Below are 26,842 nucleotides of genomic sequence, written 5' to 3'. Positions count from 1 at the left end.
GGAATTGAACTGCTGGTTTCGACTGGTCAGAGGAGAACTGGTCCCCCAACTGAGCCTGGTTTCTCCCAAGGTTTTGTCTCCATTCTGTCAGTGATGGAGTTTCGGTTCCTTGCCGCTGTCGCCTGTGGCTTGCTTAGTTGGGGTCACTTCATCTACAGCGATATCGTTGATTTGATTGCAAAGATACAATTTAATCTGAACAGAGATGACATCACTGAATTCAATGATGAACTGCCTTCAACTGTTATTTTGCATTATTGACAAACTATTTTACTAATTAATGTTGTTCAGTTGCTTTGACGCAATGTATTTTGTTTAAAGCGCCGTATAAATAAAGGTGACCTGACTTGTCTTGAGACTGCAGGATCCCCTGACATTATTTGTGACCATTTTAACTCTTAAATCATAATAATGCATCCTATTCCACACCGTTACTTTTACAGGAATTATTATACAATAGATACAGCATGAACAATGTATATTTTAAACAATACCATACAGATTTTGTTTTCAGCTTTTGAGAATAAAATTAGTAATTAAAGCTATTTAACATAACGTGTATGTCTGTGTACTTTTTATATATTTTAAATCAATGCTGATTATTAGAATGCTGTAATAAATGAATTGGTGTACTTGAGCTTTTTATGCATTCATTACATTTGAGTACATTTAAGTACAGTACAGCTCTGAAAACACTGCTTGTGAATAATGTGATATTGTAAACTTTCATCTGAATACATTAAATAAGTGTTTGATAAATATTGCTTTGCACTTTCTTTCCGACCCCACTTTTTATTGAACTGTAAAAAATATTGTGTGATTTGTTTTGCTTTCAGTTAAAAATATTTGACAATATCAAAGTTGATATTTTATGAGGATTTATTTTTGGTGTTTTTGTCGATACAGGACAGTACAGAACAGTACAGAAAGGGCACAAGGGGGAGAGAGTGGAGGGGATGGCGTCAGAAAGGACCCCGAGCTGGGACAATTTCAAGGATCACCTGAAGTACAGCCACACTATATACACGAGGCTGCTGGTTCTAACATTTTAGGGTCCCCTTCAGTAGAAATCACATTCTGCATTCCCTGTTGTAAAAAAGTCTGGGGGGGGGGTTCCCCTTGTTAGAACACCCCCCACCACCACGGGGTGCCCCCTCTCACGCTCGGCCCTTGGAATCGTCCTAACAGTCCCTCCCCATACGGCGCCCATGGTGGCAGGATCCCTTCTCAGACTGTTCAACACATTTTCACTGCACAGATGTACAATTCTTTTGTCATGAGACACATGAGTAAAACATTTTTTTACAGAAACTATAGTTTTCCACCAAAATAAGAGATCAGCTGGTTTTAGTCATAAAAGTACAAGGGTTTCTCTTTTTTTGTGCAAGTGCTGCACAAAATATACATATTATTTTACAGAAACCTTTAAATATTATTGTGTTTTGATTGTTCTTCTACAGGTTTTTAACAATACATCCATGCATAAACACTGCGAAAATAAAGTTTGGGATTATTTTCATCTGTTTTATACAGTATGTTTCGAAAATAAAACTGCAATTTTACAATTTTGAGCATGTGGTAGTTTATTAAAGTTGATTGTCAAGCCATTGCTGCCAGTCATTTGATTTTTAACGTTTATAATGTAGTGTTTATCACAATGTAAACTAGGCTATAATTGGATGTACAGTTGTATTTACACATGGTGAAAGGTACAACAGTGAAAAAATGTTGATTCACTTTGCAAAATCAACACCTAATTCAACGTTAATCCAACCCTTACGAAAAGAGGGCTATAAGTATACTTCTTTTAAACTAAGAATAGGAAAATATGTTTTTATTTACTTTTTATGTACTTCTCAGAAATGGGCTTTACATTCTCCTCAGAAATATACTTAAAAGACATTTTAGTATACTTATAAAAATTCTAAATATATTTGAGCAATACTCCTAGAAACCGTGTTTTCATTATTATACGGTAGAGGGCGCTAGTACACATCTTCTGCACAGAATAAAAAAAACAAAAAAACAATTGAAGAGCAAAAAAGAAACAACAGATACTAACATATGTAATCTAACACTCGATCATCTGACACGAAACCGCATCAAAACTGTAACGTTATGGAACAAAATGTTGACCGATGAAGAGGTAATAATTAAGTCAAGCTTTGGTGTGTAGATCGACTCCATCTACGTTTTGATTCATTCTGAATCCAATTAATAGTCTTTTCTTTTTATGTTCAGATATTCATAATATATACAAATTCAAACCTAAATAGGGACAGTAGTATACTTAAAGTATGATGTAAAGTTCACTTATAGAAAACTTATGAGTATACTTGCAGTATGAAACTACTAAACCAGTCGTTTACTGAGACTATATTTCAAAGTGTACAAAATATTTAATTAGTAAACTATCAGTAAACCTATAAGTTCACTTTTAGTATAATTGCAGTACAAACTACAAACATAAAGGTTAAACTAGTTGTGTACTCAAAGTTTGCTACCGTTATATTTAAAGTATACTTTTATATACTGGAATGTGGACCAATTTAGTTTAAGTATTGAAACAGTCCACAATTTCAACAATTAAACAACGTCACAATATCATGTTTGTAAAATCAAAAGGTAATTCAACGTTGATTCAACCATGGTATCTGATGTTGTTTCAAAGTTGAAATGCTGTCTGGGTTAATTATTGACTATTTGAAAAATTTAGCACCATCATATTTGCTAAAATGATGATTGTAACATATTTAACAATATAAATAGAATAGCAAGCACAATCATTAATATCTATCTATGTACAATATATATGTTTTATTTGATGTATTAATATTATTTTTATTACACCCTGAGCAGTGACCTGGAATGCATACTTGATCTAACAAAAGGCATTTAATGAAAACATGAAACAGTTCATTAGTTTAATGTAGCTATTTGTCTTACTGAAGGCTTAAAAAATGTTTTATCAGCTGAAAGTAAACAGCTGGGAACAATATTGTAAATATGGTAGCTTCAACAATGAACTGAAGAGCTGACTCTTACAATCGTGGTCAGTTCCGCCCTTTAGTGGACTCGATCTTCACGATTCACTGCATTTTCTACTCACAAAGCCTGGTCAGATTTTACATTAAAAATCGATAAACATGCATTAAATTGTGTCATTTAAATGATAAAAATTCAGTACTGTATAAACAAATTTAGAACCTCATTCAGAACCATGTATTTCACAAACAATTATATATATATTTATATACATTATTTTGTATATAAATATATATATATTCCTCTCTAAGTATGTGTCACGGACAGAAGAGAGAGACAACAGGTGATTCAGGTAAGTAGAGGTTTAATGAGAAATAGGCAGGAATTACATGATCGGGAACTGAGAACAGATGGTGGCAGGCAAGCTGGGTGATCAGACGGTGGGTATTCAGATGATACTAGCGAGGTTTAGGCAGTAGAGTCGTTGTTTCTCTGACGAGACCAGACAGAGAGTGACAGGAGCTGAGGGCTTATGAAGAGGTAGTGGTGATCAGGTGCAGGTGCGGTGACTTCAATAATCAGGTGATAATGAGCGGATGGGAGGAGTCGGGTGATCGGACTCTGATGGTGTGGCAGGTGTTACTGGTGGTTCCGTGACAGTACCCCCCCCTCTACGGGCGGCTCCTGACGCCCGCGCTACACGTCGACGGGGTCGGCCTCGACCTCTCGGCGCAGGGCGGTTAGGGTGGGAGTTGTGGAACTGGGTGAGGAGGGATGGGTCCAGGATGTCGTCCCTAGGGACCCAAGAACGTTCTTCGGGGCCATATCCCTCCCAGTCTACTAGATATTCTAGGCGACGGCCCCGCCGACGGGAATCCAGGATATCCTGCACACGGTGAATTGACTCTTCTACAGCAATTTCTGGAGGAGGGGGTACGTCCACACCATCAGGTCCTGGGGAAGGAGAAACAAGAGGGTCAGTGAAGGGTTTCAATAGTGAGACATGAAATGATGGTGCGATCCGGTAGTGTGAGGGAAGGTGAAGACGATAGGTGACCTCGTTGACCTGCCTCTCGATAGTGAAGGGACCTATGTATCGGGGACTCAGCTTACGACAGGGTAGGCGAAGACGGATGTCTCTGGTGGAGAGCCAGACCTTTTGACCCGGTTGGTACTGGGGTGTATCTCTCCTCTTGGTGTTGGCCTGGCTCTGGTGTCTTTGCACTGCCCGTTGGAGATGGACGTGTGCTGAGTCCCATACCCTCTCACTCGCTTCGAACCAGGTGTTGACCGCTGGGACTTCTGACGGCTCTCCCGACCAGGGGAAGAGAGGAGGCTGGTACCCGAGTATGCATTGAAATGGTGTTAAACCGGTGGTGTCTTGGCGTAGCGAATTCTGTGCATACTCGGCCCATGGGAGGTAGCGGCTCCAGCTTCCTTGGTTCTGGTGGCAGTAGGTTCGTAGGTACCTTCCGATCTCTTGAATCTTGCGCTCAGTCTGACCGTTGGATTTGGGATGGTACCCTGAAGATAGGCTGACTGAGACTCCGAGTAACCTGAAGAAAGCATGCCAGACTCGGGAGATGAATTGGGGACCTCTGTCTGATACAATGTCTTCTGGTAGACCAAAGTGACGGAATACTTGGTGGAATAGTAGGTTGGCAGTCTCAAAGGCAGTGGGAAGACCCTTTAAGGGGATGAGCTTACATGCTTTGGAGAAGCGGTCGACCACGACTAGGATGCTGGTGTGAGAATCTGAAGGTGGGAGATCAGTCATGAAATCTACGCCCAGATGGGACCAGGGACGACGTGGTATGGATAGTGGTTTCAGCTTCCCTTCGGGGAGTCGTCGTGGGGTATTGGAGATGGCACAGACTGAGCACCCACGAACGTACTGAGAGACATCCTGCGCGATGGAGGGCCACCAGAACCGGTTACGAAGGAGTGAGAGGGTTCGGTGGCTGCCTGGATGTCCAGAGCCCGGAGACGTGTGAACTAAGTCCATGAGGGGATAGGCGTAGAGAAGATGGAACGTAAGTCTTTCCCTCAGGACCTCCCGGCGGAGCTGGCTCGGAGCGGGTGGCTTCCCGGATACGATCTTCAATGGCCCATTCGATGGGACTGACAATGACGGCTGGAGGGAGTACAGTTTCAGGAGGTGATAATTCGGGTTCAGGTGCATGAAGACGGGAGAGAGCATCGGCTTTGAGATTTTTGTCTCCCGGTCGATAGGTTACTCGAAAATTGAAACGAGTGAAGAAGAGGGCCCATCGGGCTTGACGAGGATTTAGACGTTTGGCTTCCTGAAGATATTGGAGGTTACGGTGGTCCGTAATGACCTCGACTTGATGGTGTGCTCCCTCTAACCAGTGTCTCCATTCCTCGAAAGCCATCTTTATAGCCAGCAGTTCCCGATTACCAATGTCGTAATTACGCTCCTCCGGGGACAGTTTCTTGGAATAGAAGGCGCATGGATGGAGTACTGGAGGCTTCCCCTGCTGTTGAGATAGTATTGCTCCCACTCCAGTCGATGAGGCGTCCACTTCGACCACGAAGGGGAGGTCTGGGTTGGGAAGGATCAGGATGGGAGCTGAACAGAAGGCGTTCTTCAGTTTCTGGAAAGCTTGGATGGCAGTTGGGTTCCAGGACAGAGACTTGGGCCGACCCTTAAGGAGGGAGGTGAGAGGTGAACTGATGATACTGTATTGATGGATGAAACGACGGTAGAAGTTTGCGAATCCTAGGAATCTCTGGAGGTCCTTGACGGTGGTAGGTTGCGGCCAGTCTTTGATGGTGTCCACCTTCCTCCGGTCCATTTGGATTCCCTGTGGGCTGATGATGTAGCCGAGGAAGTGAACCGTGGTACAGTGGAACTCACATTTCTCCAACTTAAGGAACAATTGATGATCTCGGAGTTTTGCAGGACTTGACAGACATGGTGGTGGTGTTCAGATAGGTTCTCGGAGAAGATTAAGATGTCATCAATATAAACGATCACGAATTTGGTCAGGAACTCACGGAACACTTCATTCATGAAGGCTTGGAAAACAGATGGGGAGTTGGACAGCCCATACGGCATAACGAGATATTCATAGTGGCCAGATGGAGTAATGAACGCGGTCTTCCACTCATCGCCTCTTCGGATGCGTATGAGATTATATGCACTTCTGAGGTCCAATTTGGTGAAGATTTTGGCTCCGCGAAGTTGTTCCAGAGCAGTCGGTACCAGAGGAAGGGGATAGCGGAATTTGACCGTTTGTTCGTTGAGTGCCCGGTAGTCAATGCACGGCCTCAAGCCTCCGTCCTTCTTACCCACAAAGAAGAAGCTGGATGCAGCAGGGGAAGTAGATGGTCGAATGAACCGCTGTTGTAGGGCTTCCTTGATGTACTCCTCCATGGCCCTCTGCTCCGGGATGGACAGTGGGTAGATCCGACCCTTGGGTAAGGTGGCTCCAGGCAGCAGGTCAATGGCACAGTCCCATGGCCGATGAGGTGGTAGCTGTGTCGCTTGTTGCTTGCTGAATACATCCTGGAACGCCCGGTACTCAAGGGGAACCTCTGCTAGGTGGTTGGATTCTGGACTTTCGATCGACGTGGAGTGAAGGTGAAGACGAGAGGAAGAAGGGGATTCATCCGGAGCAGGTTTCCGACTGCAGATCTTGATGACGGGTTGTAGACAGGATAAGGAGCAGGATTCGCCCCATTGCGTAATTTCGCCTGTGGTCCAGTTGACTCGCGGCGAGTGTTCGGACATCCACGGGCGTCCCAGGATGATATCTACGGTGGACCCCTCCAGCACCAGAAATGTAATCTCCTCCCGATGAAGACATCCAATGCGGAGTGAGACAATGGGGGATTGATGACAGATTTGACCACGGCCCAGCGGTTTACCCAAGATGGTATGGATCTCTAACTTCTTCGTAATCCTTCTCCTCGGGAGGTTGAGCCTCTTGAGGAGTTCGTGGGAGATGAAGTTCCCTGAGGAGCCGGTGTCAATGAGGGCATGCGCTGAAACGGAGTGGAAACGGGTCACTAGCATGACTGAGGTACGGGATAAGGGAGATATCATGGGAGGAATCTGGATTGTACTCACCGCTGGGCGTGGTGGTCGTACTGGGCACTGCAGGCGGAGATGTCCTTCGGAACCACAGTAGAGGCAGAGACCATTGTGAATGCGTCGTTGACGTTCTACTGCAGTGAGATGGTAGGAGTCTACTTGCATGGGTTCTGGTGCTGGAAGGTCTGTAGATGGTGTGGGAGGCAGAGGTTGCACAGCGGATTGATCCAGATCACATGCGGTGAGACGTTGAGAGATGCAAATGGTACGCTGAATAAGGTTCTCTAAGCCGACGACATCATCATAAACGGCCACTTGATGGCGGATGGCAGGATTCAATCCATGACGAAAGCAGGTGATAAGCGCAGTTTCATTCCATCCACAGTTGGCGGCTAGAGTGCGGAAACGTAAAGCGTACTCACTCGTGGTCATCTTTCCTTGACGAAGGCGGTACAACTGATCATGAATGGAGAGAGCGGCAGTGTTGAGGCCAAAGACTTCCTTGAAATGGGTGGTGAAAGCTTCCCATGAACGAGTGAGGGGGCCATTCGCTTCCCAGATAGACTGGGCCCATTGGAGGGCGGAACCTGAGAGGAGGGAGATCAAATAGGCGATTTTAGTACGATCCGTAGGGAAAGCATGTACCTGCATCTCAAAATAGAGCGAACACTGTAGAAGAAATCCGCTGCAACCCTCTGCCTCGCCGGTGTATGTTGCAGGTCGGGCCATGGGACTGTGAGAGGCAGGTATTGAAGGAGAGTGAAAACGTGGTGGATCGCCCGCTTGCGCCAACTCGGGGAGAGAGACTCGTGGAGGGTTCTCTTCCAATTCAGCGCCATGTTGCATTTTGTTGGTCTGGTCTTCTGTCACGGACAGAAGAGAGAGACAACAGGTGATTCAGGTAAGTAGAGGTTTAATGAGAAATAGGCAGGAATTACGTGATCGGGAACTGAGAACAGATGGTGGCAGGCAAGCTGGGTGATCAGACGGTGGGTATTCAGATGATACTAGCGAGGTTTAGGCAGTAGAGTCGTTGTTTCTCTGACGACTCTGACAGGAGCTGAGGGCTTATGAAGAGGTAGTGGTGATCAGGTGCAGGTGCGGTGACTTCAATAATCAGGTGATAATGAGCGGATGGGAGGAGTCGGGTGATCGGACTCTGATGGTGTGGCAGGTGTTACTGGTGGTTCCGTGACAGTATGTCAGCTGCCAATCATACAAAGGCACTTTTTGCTTTATTGTATTTTAATTATCCATATCAAATAGAAAATCCAGTGAGAAACATAAGAAGAATATGTTTTTCCTATTATTATTATTATTATTATTATTATTATTTCATATAAATTACCCACTGGAAATAAGCCTGGGGCAGGCACCCCAAAAATAATCTATATTGCCTTAAAGTGTTGATAGATGTGAGTTGTCATTGATAAATAAATAATTGCAACATTTAGATTTTATTTTTTATTATACATACAATCATATTAAATCAATTCAAACACAATACACATGAATACTAAATATTTAAATATTCTGTTAAACATATGAATATACTACATAAATGCTTTAAGCCTGGCCCCAGTTGTTGATCTCTGATTTTGCTCGCCATGCACTCCCTTTTTTCTGGAGGTGACCAGCTCACACCTACATTGTCCTGTTGAAGGAACAGACATGATGTTGTAACACTAAGCAGATTAATGAGTGATTCTTTAAGAAAATCTAAAGATATATTGCTTCTACCATTTCAGTATGTGAGATATTTATGAATTGAAAAGGATATGATACGCATCCCAGACTTCTGAAAATAGAAGCTTTAGTGCTTTAGTTAAGTCAGTGTAAAACTGTGGGATAGAAGGGACTAACCATCTTCAGGGTGAGCTGGGACATGAGCTGTGGGGCTTGATGGTTCTGCTTACACAGTTTAGGCTTCAGTGGCACCTTGTCGATTTCCACACAGAGTATTTTTTGTGGAGGCTCACACACATCTATATTGTCCTGCTGAAGAAAGGGACACAACCATGTAATGCTACACAGGTTTAAGGAGTGCTTCTTAAATCCAAAGATATATCTTTCTATCATTTCGAAATATAAGTCATGAGATTTTAAATAAATGACCTACAGTAGATAACTTAGTAGCTTAGGTGAAGACTGAAGACTTAAATCTGAGAATAAGTAAAAATCAGAAATGGAAAGAACTTACTGATGCCATCTGCTGCCTCCGCTGTCTCTGCTGCTGTCTCCACTGCTCCCTCCGCTTCTGCTTCTGCTGCTCTGTGATTCTTGGATTTGCTCTCAGTCGTGGGGAGCTTCTGGTCACAAGGACTCCCCGTAAGGTCCCAGAATACACAGGTGCCACTTTTGAGGTCCTGGAGGACATATGTAGTCCTTCAGTGGAAGAGATAGGCATGCTCAGTTGCTCAGCAAGCCTCCGTTTTCCTGCCTTCATGGTTTTGGTGGGTACTGCTGCTTCCTTCAGACACCCAGTGGGCAGTGGAGAACTGGAGAGCACTCCTGATCCCTGTGAGGTCCCGGTATGAACAGGGTTCCTGTCAGGTAAAGGTGCTTCCTTTGGGGACTTGGAAGACATGGGTTTACCATCTGCAGGAGAGGCTTGAGGCTTCTGGAGCAGTTCCTTCCTCAGTGGCTCTGATATTTTGAGCCTTTGCCTCTCTGCAGTCTTTATGAGCACAGGTGCTCCCTTCTCAGAAGAGGCTCTGGGTGACACCTGAAGCAGCTCCTGCTTTAACAGCTCAGGCGTCTTGAGCCTCTGCCTCTCCTGGGTTTTTTGGGGCACGAGTTCACCCTTCACAGATGAGGCTCGGCGTGAAAGCTGCAGCAGCTCCTGCCTAAGCCGCTCAGGTATCTTGAGCCTCTGCTTCTCCTGGATCTTTTGAGGCACAGGTGCTCCCTTTTCAGAAGAGGCTCTAGATGACACCTGCAGCAGCTCCTGCTTTAATGGCTCAGGCATCTTGAGCCTCTGCTTTTCCTGAGTCTTTTGGGGCACAAGTTCTTCCTTCACTGATGAGGCTCGGTAAGACAACTGCAGCAGCTCCTGCCTCAGCGGCTCAGGGATTTTTAGCCTTTGCCTCTCCGGGGTCTTGTTGGGTACAGGTGCTCCCTTGTGAGAAGAGGCTTGGGGCTTCTTCTGCTGTAGCTCCTGCCTTAGTGGCTCAGGTGTACTTAAGTTTTGCACCTTTGAGGCAGGCACAGGTTCTCTCTGTAGAGACTTTGTAGGAACTGGTGGTCCCTGTGGGCACCCAGCAGGCACAGTTGATCCCAGTTCATTGGCGGCCTGTAGCAGGTGCTGCCTCAGATGCTCAGGGATCCTGATTTTTCCACGTTGTTGGGACCGAGTGGGCACAGGATGTTCCTGGGGGGAGTCACCAGGCACAGGTGGTCCCTGAGGCTTCTTCTGTCTCCATGCTTGCCTCACCTGCTTAGTGGTCTTCATTGAATTCCCATACTCAGCCTTCTCAGACCCAGCAAGCACAGGTGGTCCCTGAGGCTTCTTCGGTCTCCACTCTTGCCTCACCTGCTTAGTGGTCTTCATTGAATTCCCATACTCAGCCTTCTCAGACCCAGCAAGCACAGGTGGTCCCTGAGGCTTCTTCTGCCTCCACTTCCTCTGTTGCTCCGTGGTCTTGAGCTCTGCATCTGAGAATCCTGAGTGCTGAGAATCAGCCTTCTCCGATGCATTGTTGAAGACCAGAGATGAGGTGTGGTCCCTCTTTTCAGCAAAGGCAGGCACAGGTGCTCCCTTTAAGGACCTGGGAGGCATGGGTGTACTCTGTGTCTTCTTCTGCCACCAAGGTTCCTTGGTATTCAGTGTTGATTCTGAGAAGCCTGAGTGAGGGAACCTGAGTGAGGTGAGGTCCCCATATTCAGGCTCCTCAGATATAGGAGAGGAGACCTCCATAATTGCCCACCACCGTCCTGCAGCGAGTGCAGTGGTGAGCTCATCTGAGAGCTCAGAAGATGAGGACTGCACTGCACTCTCAGGAAAACTGATGGGGATGGTTGACATAGTCATTTTGATGTGTGATACAATAGTGAAAGATGATCAAAGAAATGAACAATACTGCCTTTATCTGTAAAACTCTGTTGCAGAAAAGAGAAAGGCAAGAGATATATGATAGTACACATTTAAGAGCCTGGAAGTTGATGTTAGTTCTTTTTCTTTTACAGGTACAGCTTTACAGTGTATGTCCATGCACAGTGGGGGTCCACAAGTGGAGTTTTTATTAATATTATTTTACCAATTAATGTGCATAACTCAGATGCTTATATTGTAAATGTATATCTTCTTCTGGTCATTGTAAGAGATATCTATTAAACTTAGAGGGTTAAAGCTTTCATTATCAGCTTTCAGAATTTATCATAATAAAGGATGGGTGGATTGAGTTTCTCACATAGACAAGATAACTACATATCTCTATATTAATGAATAAATGATTAAAATGGTCATAGTATTTGTTCCTTTGATTTACTGCAAAATGTTACTCAACTATATGTTAGAAAAATATATTATTACTCAAATCGGTCATAGCTTCCATCATTATTAATTTCCATATCAGCCAACATAAAAATTTCCAATTAGACCTCCAGTGTGTAGCACACCTGTTTATCAAAAGCATATTTTTCTCCAAGTTATGAAAATTGTGTAGAAAAAATCTAATTCAGATGTAAAGAATATACTCACGATCATTCGCCAAAACTCGCTACAAATGCAAGATCCATCTGCACTCATATTTATAGACTACTCACCGAACGTTCTATGGAATGCAGCGATCATTATGACGTAATAATTGACCACACCCACTGGTCTCATTGGCTGAAAATTCTCTTGAAAAGACACATCTGCTATAAATATTAAAATTATTACAAACCATTATAGAAATAAATGTTTATTTAAAAAGATAGCTTCATTTATTGCAAAAATGAATACAATAACTTACAGTAAACTCTGCAAATGAGGTGATTTTAGGTCAAGGTTTTGGCTGTCAGGCAAAGATGCCCTTTATCAGTATGACCGCTCCAGGTGACTTCACAGGTTAATGGCAGCTTGACGTCATTCTTCTTGCATGATTTATTTAATTACTGACTATTTTTTAAAAAATAGCACCGTCATATTTGCAAGAATGAAGATTGTAACATTTATCTTTAACAATATAAAAATAGCAAGCATAACAATTAATATTTATGTACAATGTGTATTTTTTTTTTTTGATGTACATTTTATTTGATGTATTATTATTATTATTACTACTGCTATTTTTGTTATTATATACATTTATTATGAATGTGAGTTGTTCATAATAAATCAGGAAAAATACCAAAATCCTACCACTGCACAAATTGATAACGGCCAAATGCTTCGCACTTTTACTCACTCAGTGTTGAGAGCTGTTTTAGTGTATGACTGCTGTTTGACTGGGAGAGAACACACTCAACGTTAAAAACTAAGAAAATCGCTACCCAACACACGATTTTGGCATTAATGGTCAACGAGGACAGTAAAAAGATTAAAACAGGATGAGAAGATATAATAATATTGTGTAATCTAACCAACAGCACCTTGTAGCTAGCAAACAGCTATTAACATAACAAGTTAGCGAAAACAGCCTTTTGTTATGTTCATTTTTTAATAGCTTGACATGGTTGCTCACGTTGGAAGTGTTACATATAGTTAGGCCGTATTACATACAAAAATATAATTTCGAAACGTGTTATATTTTTACACATAATTAATCTGCGTTTTTGAACGATTCGACTGATGAACGGTCACTCACTCATTAAAGCAGAAGTGACTCATTGCCGCCTACTAACTCTTTCGATTATCTAATGTATAATATATTTTATTGAAATCAATTCACAGTTATGCTGCAAGAATTTGAGAAAAGATTGTGCATACCTTTGACAAGGTTATAAGACGTACAAGCTTTGAACATCTGTGACCCTGGACCACAAAACCAGTCATAAGGGTTATTAATTAAGATTCTTTAAATCTTATTTAAAGGGGTGAAATGCTCGTTTTCACTCAATATCCTGTTAATCTTGAGTACCTATAGAGTAGTACTGCATCCTTCATAACTCCAAAAAGTCTTTAGTTTTATTATATTCATAAGAGAAAGATAGTCTGTACCGATTTTTCCCGGAAAAACACGACCGGCTGGAGGCGTGACGTGTGGGCGGAGCTAAAGAATCACGAGCGCGAATAGGCTTTTGAATAGAGCGTTTGGAAGCTGTGACATTACCATGAGGAAAAAAACCATCATCCAAAACAAACCATGGCTTACTGTCAGATTCAGCCGTTTATTTATGATCCAGAATCAGATCCCGAGGCTGAAACTGAATGAGAACAGCAGCAGCAACGACTCGCTCCGAGCGGGGCTCGAACCCGGGTCTCCGATGGGAGGCGGACGCACTAACAAGGAGGCAGAGATATTTGAAGCAATTTACTCACCGCCTGCGGTTCCAACACACGATCGTGACCCTTTTTCGTTGGGATTGCATCATCCTTAAAAAATAAACGATACGCAAATCCGTCGTCAAACTGGGCCTTGTTTGTAAAACAAGCATTTTCGAAATGCAGGGGAACAAACACTTGCACAACTCCGTTGATGCTCTGTAAAAATAAACTCCATCCACTGGTCCCTTAATCCTGTATTTTTTTTGGTAATCTGCAGGGTTGTCTTGCCCTGGCAACCTAAAACACACTTCTTTTGTGACATTTCGCGATGCTCTCGCTCTGATCAGTGAAGTCTGTTGTGCTCTCAGTGCTCTGCTATACGGGAGCGCGCACTCTTCCGGCAGAAGTGCCTCAGGACCCATATAAGGAAATTCTGCTCCATCTAACGTCACACAGCGCCATACTTCAAAAAAAACTTTCAGAAACTTGTGACAAACGGAAGGAGCATTTTGGGAACAAAAATACTCCTGCAAACGTACAACTTAATTTTTGAAACTTTGTCCATGTTTATCATGGGAATCCAACTCTTTAACAGTGTAAAAAACTCAGTATGCATGAAATAGCATTTCACCCCCCCTTTAAATTTGAAGTTCTTAGCAATGCATATTACTAATAAAATATTACGTTTTGATATATTTACGATAGGAAATTTGGAAAAATATCTTCATGGAACATGATCTTTACTTAATATACTAATGATTTTTGGCATAAAAGAAAAATCTATAATTTTGACCAATACAATGTTTTGTTGGCTATTGTTAAATATACCAGTGCTACCTGTGACTGGTTTTGTTGTCCAGGGTCATATATATGAATAGAAAAACAGAAAATTATCCAAAACAGAAATAATGAACAGACAATAAAGCAGTTCTGACTGTACTGACGGATGATGTATGGGCCAGGTATGTAATCATGCATAGAAATAGCCTGATATCCTCGTGTGTTTTTAGTTTTCTCCTCTCTGTCTTATGATATTTTCTCTGGGGTTTATAGTGTTCTCTGAAATCTCCAAGAAAAAATAAATGACCTCTCAGTAGATTTGTTGAGCTAGTTTACTGTTTTACAATATATACAGTATACAGTGATTTTAAAACAGTGACAACATCTTAGGCATCAAGATAGCTTAGGTTATTTCACTCTATAGGAAAAGTCACAGTTCAAAACAACAGACTGTGACGGTAACAGGTTTGAAGAGAGAATAAGTGAAAATTCTGCATGTTGTCCTAAATTATAAAAAAGAAGAAAAAACACACACACCGTAAACACAATAGTTTTATTAAATACTTAATATCACAATACGTCAGTGGAAGCAGGTTCAGTTAGCGTTAGGTTTTTCATATAATCCATTTAAATGCTAATGAACAGTGATGTTGGTTAATATTCTGATTAAAACAAACATTTATTAAAAATTAAAATGGTTTACAGTTTCTTAAGAGTGCCTTTTAACAATATATGTAACATTAAATGCCCACAAACAGGCATCACTTACTTAATATAATGTAATTTTTGTTTAAATTTTATCGACAAAAGAGACATATAATTAAGTTATCAAATAGTTCTTGAGTTTGATTTATTGGTCTTAATGTAAACTCATCTGAAACTAAGTATCTGTTGTTGTTATTTTTTTTAATCAGAAAGCTTTATCAGCAGTAGAAAGTAAACATGCTGATATTTTTGGTTATTGGTCTTGATGTAGTTTGTCATGTTCACAGTGAACTGAAGATCACAGTCAGTTACGTCCTCTAGTGGATTCATCTGCACACAGTACAGTCTTGAAGCAAGATTGATCAAGAAACAAGTTACACGAGACTGAAGGTACATCTTCTCTTGTACTTGCAAGGTCAACTTTGTCAAGGAAAACCCTTTTAAGTAGGGTAAGATGATCTGAGATTTCCATCTAGCGTCATATTTACGTAGAAAAAAAGCTATTTAAAAAGCAGTGGAGCTTTGTTATCTGCTCAGAGTAATCACTTCATCTCCATAAAAACAATATGATCGCCATATTTTTTTAAAGTCCTGTTCACACATGATCTCTTATGACGATAATTTACTAGTAAAGACCGTATGTGTGAAAGGGGCTAAACTCTTCCTCTGAAGTCTTCATCTGGGAAAACTCACTTGATTTGTAATGTAAATCATTTAAACCAATGCAAACACAGGAGAATACATCAACATATTTCTAAATATGCAATTTATTGTACATCGTGATTTCAAAGCAAAAGTTTCTGACTTAGCATGAAGCCAAATATTAAAATTAAATGAATTTAAAGGTCTAGGAATCACATGAAACATCACCAGGCTGTGGTGCCATCTGCAGTTATTTGTTATATTACAGTGTTGTTCAATAAAACCATGTGGCCTACTTAGTTTTGAAACTGTTTTATTCGAGGCCAATTATTATTGCCTCGTTGTTACTTTATAAATATAGTTATATTAAAGTCTTTTTTCCACTTTATTTGTATTACAAAAAAATATCAGATTGCTCACTTGTCAAAAGAATCAGATTACTTGATTAGCAAAATAAGCATTAGTTAAGCACTAGATTAGTTAAAACATTTCAAAATACAACTGCATTGTTTTACTTTTTGTGATTAAAAGACAAATATTTTGTCATTTGAAAGTTTCTTGAAGTATTAAAACATTGTCTTTTTCTAGTGAACCAAGTATCTGCATTTTGCTAAGTGTATTGTCACCCCCCTAGTGTGTATGAGCATGATAAAGCTCATAATTTTTCAAGTGTATGACATAGCATTTCATTTTTAGGTCAATCATATATTCATGAAAAAATAAATCCGTTTTGAAAAGAAAAGGATAACTTTGCCATAGTTTCCTTTCAAAAGTTAAAGTTGCCACAGTCATTGCATTCTTTGCATGTGATGCACTTTATTTTTACCATTTAGTTTTATTAGTTCATTTATTATTTATAACAATATTTTATATTAATTTCCTAATATTTAATTTACCATTATTTCCTCAACAAAACAATTTTAGAAATGTCATGTTTTAGATTGTTAACGCCGATAATATCACAGGTTTTCTTTAAAATAAATGTCATTCTAAATTGCTCCTCTAGAAAAAAGTTATAAAAAGTATATCCACCTTTTTCTGAGCATGGAAGTATCTCCAGACTGGAAACCAAGCCAATAATATGATGTTAAACCTATGAATTTTAAAAAGCACATGGCACCATAGTTTCATCACATTATTTTATTATTTCACACAATTTTAACTTAAGATCTGCAAGTCATGCATACGGCGCAAAAAATAGTATTTTACAGGAAATCCTTACGCTTATTCCCGTACTGTGGCAGCCAACAACTATATTTAGTTAAATGGAAAATTTTAAATTCAGTCTATGATTTTTACCCCGTTTTAACATGTATTTCTGAACATGAGATCACCCAAACAGAAGTTAAAATCTATCATGGCGCTGCTTACCGTCTACTAAGCAAAAAGGTGGACAAATTTAATTTAATTCATACTAAGTATAGTTTAAATCCATTAACATTTACTGAAAAATCGCTTAATATGAATGTGTTGTAATATGACTATTGATGAGTATTGTACGATCTTTGAATAATAGTGGCCTATAAAATGCGAGATATTTAAAGAGTTGCCTATCTGAAGTACACTTGCATTTTAGCACAATGAAATATACTTCAGTATATCTTTAGGTTGACTTCAACACTACAATTAAAGTGCATTAATTTTAGTTGTTCCAATTTACTAATTGCAGGGTATTTTTATTGCTTATATAAATATGTAACATGTAATATATATAATATATATAATAAATATGTAATATGTAATAATATACTTAGCATGAAATAAATGTATTTCAAATACATCTGTATTTATTTTTCACTAGGCTTGCAAGTCTTGAGACTGCAGGATCCCCTAACATTATTAGTGACCATAATTCTTAAATCATAATAATGCATCCTATTCCACACCGTTACTTTTACAGGAATTATTATATAATAGATACAGCATGAACATTGTATATTTTAAACAATACCATCCAGATTTTGTTTTCAGCTTTTGAGAATAAAATGAGTAATTAATCCTCTTGAAAGTATCGATGCTTCATGGTCTGTCTTCTCTTCCTTACTGATTTAATGAACCATTTACAGCTTCAGTGTACTGACTGTAAGCACTTGTACCCGCATGGCTTAATTTTTGAGGGGAAAAAAAATAAGTTATTGGCTGAAACAACCTGGTTTCCAGCAAAAACACGTGTTGGAGACATACACGTGCACTGTATGTAGTCAGTTATATTTTATATAAGAGGTGTCACTTTTTATTAATGTTGGTTTCAAATACTAGTTCTAAGCATCATTTCTGTTCTAGACTCATTCTCCTCTGTTTTAGTTTTTGGTGTTAGTTGCTGCCCATAACATTAAAGCAATAGATGAAAACGGAGGGAAAACTGTCACATGGTGGCAGAATACACGCAGGAATTGATTCTGTTATTGCCTGCAGGGAAGTCAAACTCCATTTGTCATCATGTCAAGTTGAGCTCTAAAAATACACCACTTCAACATGGCACACCTGCAAAGTGACCCCTTTTAAATGTGCTCGATCATTTAGCTGATTATGGGAGACAGATGGAGAAGCCTTTGTGTTCAGCCTCGCTGGAGCACCGCTCATATGCAGCCCGTCTGAAATAACAGCGCTTCAGGAGGCTCGCCAGCGGCAGAGCTCCACTGCTTGATAACTTGTGTTTGCTTTGTTTAGGTTCAAGCTGGTTGGCCTAAAAAAATACTATAAATGGCCAATAAATAAATCGATAATTCAATAATTCAATCAGTTCAGCAATTAAACTACTGATTGAGCTATTGATGTTTCAATCAAACATTTAGACATAAAAACAAATGTTTTTTTTTCTTCACATCTTTGTTGTAATGTGGTAATTTGTGATAATTTACTGATCTTAACCCTTTTTTTCTTTGCATTTATAATTTTTTTCATAAAGGAACCTTTGGCTTTGATGGTATGCATGCAGGTTTATATAAAACAATGAAAACAACAAGATTTGAATAATAACAGAGCAGGATGCATGTATGAACAAATGGCACTATAAATATCACTTCAAAATCTTTTTACATTTTCATTCATTTAATTATTAAATAATTTGATGATCACTTTTATTGCTGTGAGCATAATGGTACAATGCAGTAAAATGATGATTTAAATAAAAAAATATGTGCTGTATCATATTCAATACACACTAAGAATAGTTTATATAGTGTGTGTGTTTGTCAGGGTTCGTACAAGGTGCTTAAAGTGCTTGAAGTACTTGAATTTGACTTTTTGAAATTTAAGTCCTGGAAAACCCTTGAAAACAGTCATATTAATGACGAGGTAATTGAAAAGTGCTTGAATTATTTAAAGGCAATATTTATGAATTTACAAAGCAATTTTGAAGTGTATATTTTTTTTTCTATAAAACAAAATTAACGCTCAAAATTAACACCTCAGCCCATCCCCCTCCTTCTACCCGCCTTATACGTTAACTCGCTCGTTCTGACATCACTTACCTGGAGCACATTTACGAAATGGTAAAGAGTAAGACGAAGAAATGCCGGGGAAGTGTAAATTTAATCCAGCTTGGCTGGAAAAGGAGCCATATAAAAATTGGCTTCTTGAAGACCCTAAAAGTGTGCATCGTGCACATTGTAAAATATGCCGCAAATCCCTCGAGATTTCAAACATGGGCGAATCGGCACTGAAGAGTCACATGCAAGGGGAGCGTCATGTCAGTGCAGTTGCACGCACTGGACCACCATCCGTCCGAGAATATTTCACCCCAACAGTCACAGTGCAACAGGTAAGCATTTTATTTTTGTGATTAATATTTTCAGTTTAAGTAAAGCACCATCCGTTTTTTTCTGGCACTCTTTGGTTTGGTTATAGCATATGATCATGCTCTCATTCAAGTGTTTTTCAAGCGCGATAAGAGCCAAAGTAGAAATCAATTCGGTTCTGAAGAAGCGCTGTCTGAAGAGGCATTCTTTGCTGCTCACACGTACACCGAGAGAAAGGCCGCTTCTCCTCAGACAGTGCGCACCAGTACCGCATTGATTACCTGAGGACGAAACATAAAATTGTCAAAATGACAATTTTGGGGAGTATCCTCACAAGCACAGTCTTAAATGAGTTTCAAAGACTTAAATGAAGGTCAAGAGCTGGAAGAAAACCGGATTTGTGTCAGATCCGCGAAATGTGCGTCAGGTCTTAAAGAGACAGCTGTCTAATAAACCCACTGCTGTCAGTCTCAATGTTAATCAAAAGAAAAAGAGAAAATCACTTGCTGCTCATGATTGAATAACATTTGAAGCTTTAATAAGGATAAATCTATATTTTAATAAATGTATTTGTCATGACCATGTCACAGTTAAAACTTTTACGTTTTTTTTTTCTACAACATTAAAACGTATGCATTTCACAAAGATTTTTTTGTGCTCGAAGTAACTTTAATATACATTATGTAATAAGTTGTATACTGTATTTTGAATACCCTGTATCTGCAATTTGAGTGATAAACAATTTTTACAATATAAACAATAGTTTTAGTGCAAGCAAGTCATTAGAATAAATTTAAATAATTACTTTGTAACTGTTACAACCAACACTGCATGCTTGCTAGATTGCCATGACTGAATAAATTTGGTGTAATTTTATTTGTACATCTTTTGCAGAACCGTAAACCTTGTGGAACATCTGGAGAAGAGAACTGAATAAGAAGTTTATGTCCTCTTTGGATGTGCTCTTTTAATGCACAGAGTACCGTGACTTTCATGTTCTCATACTTAGAGTTGCCACAGTCATTGAATACTTTAATGTGCTGTACCTTATTTGTACCATCTTGTTTAATTTTTATTCATCTATTTTCCTTTTTTAGAATTTAAAGTAAATAAAGTATATGTTTGATAAGTGAGACCTCTGATTGTAGTCCTTGAAAATCCCCAAAATAGTGCTTGAAAAGTCCTGGAAAGTCCTGGAATTTCATTATACAGTATCTGTACGAACCCGGGTTTGTGTGCTTGTGCGTGTGTGTGTGTGTGTGTGTGTGTGTGTGTGTGCGTGTGTAAGAAATAGTAAGTAAGCATGGGTTGCTTAAATCAGGTGAATATAGATTTTTAAATTAAGCAAAAAATAAAGCCTAAAAAAAACTAAACAAATAAATATATATATATATATATATATATATATATATATATATATATATATATATTAGAGTTGCAGTAACTTATAAAAAATGTGATCAAAAATGAGATACAGTATGTGACTTTGAAGAGTAACAGTAAATGCTGATTTCTTGTGATCTTTTTAAGTATGAAACATTGAAATTGGATGGATCTCATTCATGGAAATTGCCATGTAAGAAGAATAAAGACATAGATTAGGAACATGAATATGTCACTGTTGCTGATCCCACGAGCTCATGAACACAATGCGGCACAGCTTCTGTTCTTGAGATGAGTCTCTTACTCTGAGCATTTGAATTGTAGAATCATTTTCAGTGTCGTGATCGAGAATAAACAATGTCTCCATCTGTGTAAACAAAGCACATGTAAAGTAGCAGATGAATATGACCGCTGATTTAACCTTAGTGTGTGGTGTGTGAAGTGTGCCTGGCTTAATGATGAATGCTGAGTGTAAAAGTGGCTGCGCTGTGTGATGGGCAGTCAGCTGTGTAAATGGAGCTTATTTGATGCTTCGATTCACTCACGGAGGTGTATGCAGATTCTCATTTGGACAGGCCTGACTCCTGGCCGACACAGTCAACCAAGACACCTCGTACCACACACCCCCATTATGAAGAGGCGTTTGAGGTCAGATCACGAACTCACAACAAAGAGAGGGAATGATGTGAAATAGAGGAGCCAGTTGTACAAAAAGTAATTGATGTGAGCATTAGCTCAGAAAGGGCAGAAATTAGAGAACAGAGTGTTACACTTGTGTATCCCAGAGTCAAACAAACATACATGTTCTGCTGCAGTGTACAGGCATGTGCTTTAATTGGATTTGATAGTTTCACATCATTACTGGCCATGCATCAGTTTATAAATCCACTAAATGAAGCCCTTCTGTCAAGCCAAAATAGAAAATTCAAAATGACAAATTAACACACAGCAACATTCAATGTAGTCAACAATCGCTGTGTCATGATGAAGAGTCTTCTCCGTCATTAGTATTTCTCCATCTTTATCTCTCAAAAATAATGTACATGTGCTGATATAGACACACTCCTGGAGCTACATTCACACAACAAACCAAACCCAATTTTTCATTTTTGTGCAGTTGTCCACATTACTTTTTGCATGTGACCTGGACTGAATAGGTGACTCCTATGGAAAACACTGGAAAACCTGGCATGTTCATCATAACATCAACACATTTTATAATATAGATTAAAAATAATATTTTGCTAATTTTATAGGACATTAGAAGAGTTTTGATTTCTATTAACATCAAAATAGCTAATATATATATATATATATATATGGGGGGGAGGATAAAAATACCATTTACATACAAAAATATGCAAGAGAGGAGTTGAAGATGTCTGAATCGATGTCATAGTTATACAATGACTATATTAATAAGAAAAACCCATATGTCACATGATCAAAATAAGATTTGGGCAACATTCAACTTCATTGTGAACATAGCCAACTGTTTACAGTACAGTTCAAAAGTCTGAGACCATAATGGAATTTTGAGATTTTTTTTTTTTTATTGAAAATAAAAATATTAAACATCAGAACAAAAAACCAGGGAAGGAATATTTATTCTTCACTATTTATAAATAAGTGATACGTGATCAGACATTCAAATTTACACTTAAGTTGTTATGATGGTATAATTTGTTGATATAATTTGATTTAATTTATAATGGAAAATATATTAATTTAGAAAATAATGCGAAACAACGTAATTTTCACCATTGGTCTTGGATTTTTGGACCCCAATAACTATATCAAGCTTACAGCACATGTACAAGACATGGACCATTTGCACTTTGTTTAAAAAATGGTCTTGTTGCTCTCTTTCATTGTCACTTTCAACCATTGTTTCAGTTTCTAAAGCATTCTGTACATGCGTATCAAACACAAAGAGCAGTATGTGTGCTTATTTGTGAGACAGAAATGAAAGGCACAGAGAGTCTTGTTGTGGCATTCCTCAGGAGACAATAAGAGCCCTTGACCATCGTTACAACAGAAACAGCACACACAATGACACTTAGCATTAGACCGAGTCAGATGAGGTACATTATATCAAACATTGCTGTCAGCATTTACTGACTCTCTGAAAAAATACATTCCTCGGCTTGACTGTAAGTGAAAAAAGCTTAGCGATCAGAAAACACTGCAGATGGTTTGAGTGAATTGAGATGCAGACCAAAGGTGTAATTGTTGCCCAGCGGGGGAGTCTGAAGCCATCGCTGAAATTTCTGTCACCTTGTTTCTACTTTTCGACAAAAGTGTGAACAGCGTGTTACTGCGTCCTGTTTGCCCTAGAACCGGACCGACTGCACTTCCTGCAGGCACGACTCACTGATGCACAGCATCATGATGATTGGGTGCAAGCCCCCTTCACCCTTCTAGCAGGAGTACGAGGGAGGGAAGGAAAGCTTATGTGTGTGTGTGTGTATCTGTGCCTGCTCGCAATAAATGAGCACTGTGCACCCATCCGTAGCGAACCTAATGGAAAAGCAAAGAGCATCATTACCTCAGACGATCTCTGGCGCTGTGCCTCCCCCCATCACCATTATTTGAAAAATATGGACTGGACATGTCAAAATCCCTTTTCTGAAGGACACGCACCATTTAATGGACAGCTGATGGGGTGAAGCGTCCTCAGGTGCAAGCTTGATTATCCCGTTCACAACTGGCACAAAAAAAGCTTTTTCTGCTGCATTATTAACAGCATTATCTAAAAACAGCATGCACATACTGCCTATCATCTACAAGCTTCTGAATTAAAACTTCCCAATCTCACATGGTTTTCCAGTTATCAAAAGGCTGATAAAATTGCTCTTGAGAATTTGCGTTTTAGTTTAATGATGGGACAACTATAAAATGCTTTTGTTTGTTTTATCAAGCCAATGCACCTTCAGAACTTTCCTTACATTAATATCTTAAGAAATTCCCCTTTCTTATGTTGCATTTTTATGATGACGTCACCATTTGGCCCCCTTTTTTACTTGCAGTTGCAATAAAAACCATGAACCCGGGGATTCGCAATCCTTACTTTGTCTGATCCGGGGCTTTGGAAATACCTTGCTGTGAGTGAAAGCACAGATGAGAAGGGTTGATAACGGCATCAAAGTCATTATTCCTCTCGCTGCTCCACTGCTTTTCCCCTCCTCTTTTTGCCGCTCACAAAGAAAGGCAGTTTGTTAAGCAAGTACACTCTAAATACTCGATTGCTGTTTACACGTAGTCGTGCAGACAATAGACAGCCTTGGCGTCTTGATTTCGGGTTCTGGATGGAGAGTGGTATTGCTTGTCCTTCTCCAGGTTTAACCTGTCCAGCACCGACTTCTCTTGCTGACGATCGTCCGCTTGTAGCTTTTCCTGGTGTAGTTTCTCTCGATGTGACTGCTCTTGTTCCAGTGGTTCGGTCTGACTGTGCTGTTCGCGGTGCTGCTGTTTCTGTTGGTTGCGGGTCGGCTGCTCCTGGCGCAGCTTCTGCTGTTTTGGCTTGTCGGGGTGGGACGAGCCCAAATCCAATGGACCGCCTCTTCTTCCAGTGCATGATAAGCAAAATATCACGCCTGCGGCTAAAAGGAATCCTGCCGACACAAATGCCACATACACCGCCGTACCTGGTTCGTACTTGCTGCTTTTGGGCACTTTGGAGTCCATAAACGTAGTGATGACCTCATTGGTGAACCAGGATGCGGGCACCAGACACAGGACCCCTGCTATGACGAAGCAAGCCCCTGCGGAAATCGCTGTATGTCCCTTAGAGCGATAGCTGCCACCCCAGCGAGTACATTTCAGCCCTAGGGCGGCCAGACAGAGTCCCATTGTCGCCATCATGCAGGAAAGCACCATAGTGGTGCGTGCAGTCTGGAGATAAGCCGGCAACGCCAGCACCGAGGACTTAAGCGAGCAGCTGAAGACTCCGGTGCTGTACCAGGTGCAGTCCATCCACAGCCCCTGCATCTGCGAGATGGCAGTCATGATGTTGGAGCCCACATCTGCGCTCACCTTCCAGTTGGGAAGCAGTGTGGCCACCGTGGCACTCACGACTCCCAGTACAGCCAGAATGAAGGCAAACATTTGCATGGTGGAGGATGGCATCTTCGGTCCCTTCCCCCTGCGGCCGTCCCTCTCACCTTGCAGTGGCCCTCGATGTGCTGCGTTTCCCTATCAGCCCGGCGCAGGACCTGACAGCAGATAATTTCTCCGCATTGGCTCCGCAAGGCTGCTGCGATAAAAAACGGAATGAGAATTGAACTGAGCGAACAAGCGTGACGGTCTGACAGATGAGGCACGGGGTCTGATGACTGGAAGGGAAAGCTGTAATTTTTTCCCACCCTATCCTTATTTGGGACAATTATGTTTTAGCACACCCTGAACCAGTCAGCGTTTTGGGGGGAAGTGACTTTGAAGTGTTGTTGAAACGCTAATTGTTTTTTTTTTTTTTGAGTCCACCACTGCAGAAACACCCTTTGGCATGGTGATGCTGTTACAAGAATGCATAAAAATGGCACACAACCGCTGCAAGGTAGAAATTTAGCCAATTATCTGGACTGTTTTGTCTGAGTTAATTGATTTTTTCTTCTTATCAGTGCAAACCATTTGGCAGCTTGGAAATTAGAAGGGGAATGGAAATTACTCCTGTCTTTTGTTGTCCTTCAAACGGTGATGAATCTTGTTAATTGATCAAGACAAGTGCATTCTGTTTCATTCATTTCAGGACAAACAAAAACCTTTACTTACCCTTTCACTGGTGCGCTATGCTGATGTTCTGAAGAGATTTCCTCAAGCTGCTGAAGAAAAGGGAAAGAAAAGAGAATTGCTGTAAAAAACAAGCAAAAACTACTATAAAACTGCCTCTTTCTTTTTCAAATAACATCTCCTTGGTAACCCAGCACAAGCCTAAAAGCTTTTCAATGTCCTATAAAAGAACCCCCACACCTTCCCGTTGTGAGTGACTGGATGTTTCACCATGTGATCAGTAATCACTGTACCGCTGGACTCCTCACTTGAAGGTCATTCAGTCAGAACACAGAGTAGAGGGAATGTCATGCAAGGAAAAATGCAAGGAGAGGTGATGAAAATAATAAATACTTTTTTTCGCCATAAAAAAAACCCCCAATGTGCAGCTGGAAATCAATTCTTATTACATGTGGCAGGCAATTATCTATGGCTGCACTGGTGTGATTCATTTTTGATAAGTAGCAACGGAGGAAATTGCATATAAGACTGCTACAAAGAAACACGTCTTCTGTCACTCTTTCTGCCGCAGTAAGAGAAAGCTGCTAAATGGACTAAGACAGTTTTTCAAAAATAACCTATAATTAAACGTTTATGTTGTTTAAGTTTTGTGCAAAGCGGCGTTCACACCAGCAGCAGTTTTATCGCTGGAGGTCACTGCGTTGTTATTTAGTAGTATGTGCTCTTACTACTGGGTTCTCTGGTGCTATTGGTAGACTGCACTACTGGCTTTTAAAGATCTGATAACAAATTAGATCTATTGTCTGTAAAAAAATTGCAATTTATAATGTGTCAATTTTATGCTAACAATGATATAATGCAGGGGAAATGTATTCAGTTTGTAAGTAAATTGCAGCATTGCATAATGCATCATATCATGAAAGAGGATTATTAAGGAATTACATGAAATGCCCATGAATTTTTTGTAGCCTACTTTTTTTATATTTTTTTTAGGACGTCACTGCATGTGGACAGAGACAAATCATGTAGATGAATCATGTCTACACTACAGTATCTCATAATATATAAATTAAAAAGTAATCTAAATTATTACTTTATGCACTATATATGTGTACCCTCCAAAACAATACAATCAGTGTGTCACTGTACTATTAGTCTCATTCCTTACATCTGAACACAGTGTATACTGTACACAGAGCTCAGCAACAGAAGTTTATAATGTTATGCACTGAATTTAAATTTTTAATAAAATTTTGCTGGCAAAAAAAAAATGTTTAAAAAGAAACAGTGGGACATTTAGATTTTTGGTATTCAACAAACAGACACCTTGTAGTAAACGTGACACTGCAGAAATCATTGAAGTCTTTCTCATACTCATGCTTTTGTATTGATGGTTAGTTTAGAAATGTTCTG

At 40.0% G+C, this 26,842-nt stretch overlaps 1 protein-coding gene across 1 annotated transcript; it reads right to left on the bottom strand.

Annotated features, from left to right (window-relative positions):
* Positions 1-22,031: 22,031 nt before the first annotated feature.
* LOC127983931 (claudin-20-like) lies at positions 22,032-26,596 on the bottom strand. The gene is made up of 2 exons (XM_052586335.1): positions 25,472-26,596; positions 22,032-24,956 (listed from the first exon to the last, which is right to left on the bottom strand). The coding sequence occupies exon 2, from the start codon at positions 24,827-24,829 to the stop codon at positions 23,954-23,956; it is 876 nt and encodes a 291-aa protein (XP_052442295.1). The 5' UTR covers positions 24,830-24,956; positions 25,472-26,596; the 3' UTR covers positions 22,032-23,953.
* Positions 26,597-26,842: the final 246 nt, after the last annotated feature.

This window comes from Carassius gibelio, chromosome B20 (assembly GCF_023724105.1).
Source record: "Carassius gibelio isolate Cgi1373 ecotype wild population from Czech Republic chromosome B20, carGib1.2-hapl.c, whole genome shotgun sequence".
NCBI classification, from domain to species: Eukaryota; Metazoa; Chordata; class Actinopteri; order Cypriniformes; family Cyprinidae; genus Carassius; species Carassius gibelio.
This window is presented reverse-complemented; position numbering and strand designations above follow the sequence as displayed.

What these genes read in the sequence shown, in the direction of transcription:
- LOC127983931 (XM_052586335.1), bottom strand. Translation starts at nt 24,829, where the DNA reads ATGCCATCCTCCACCATGCAAATGTTTGCCTTCATTCTGGCTGTACTG.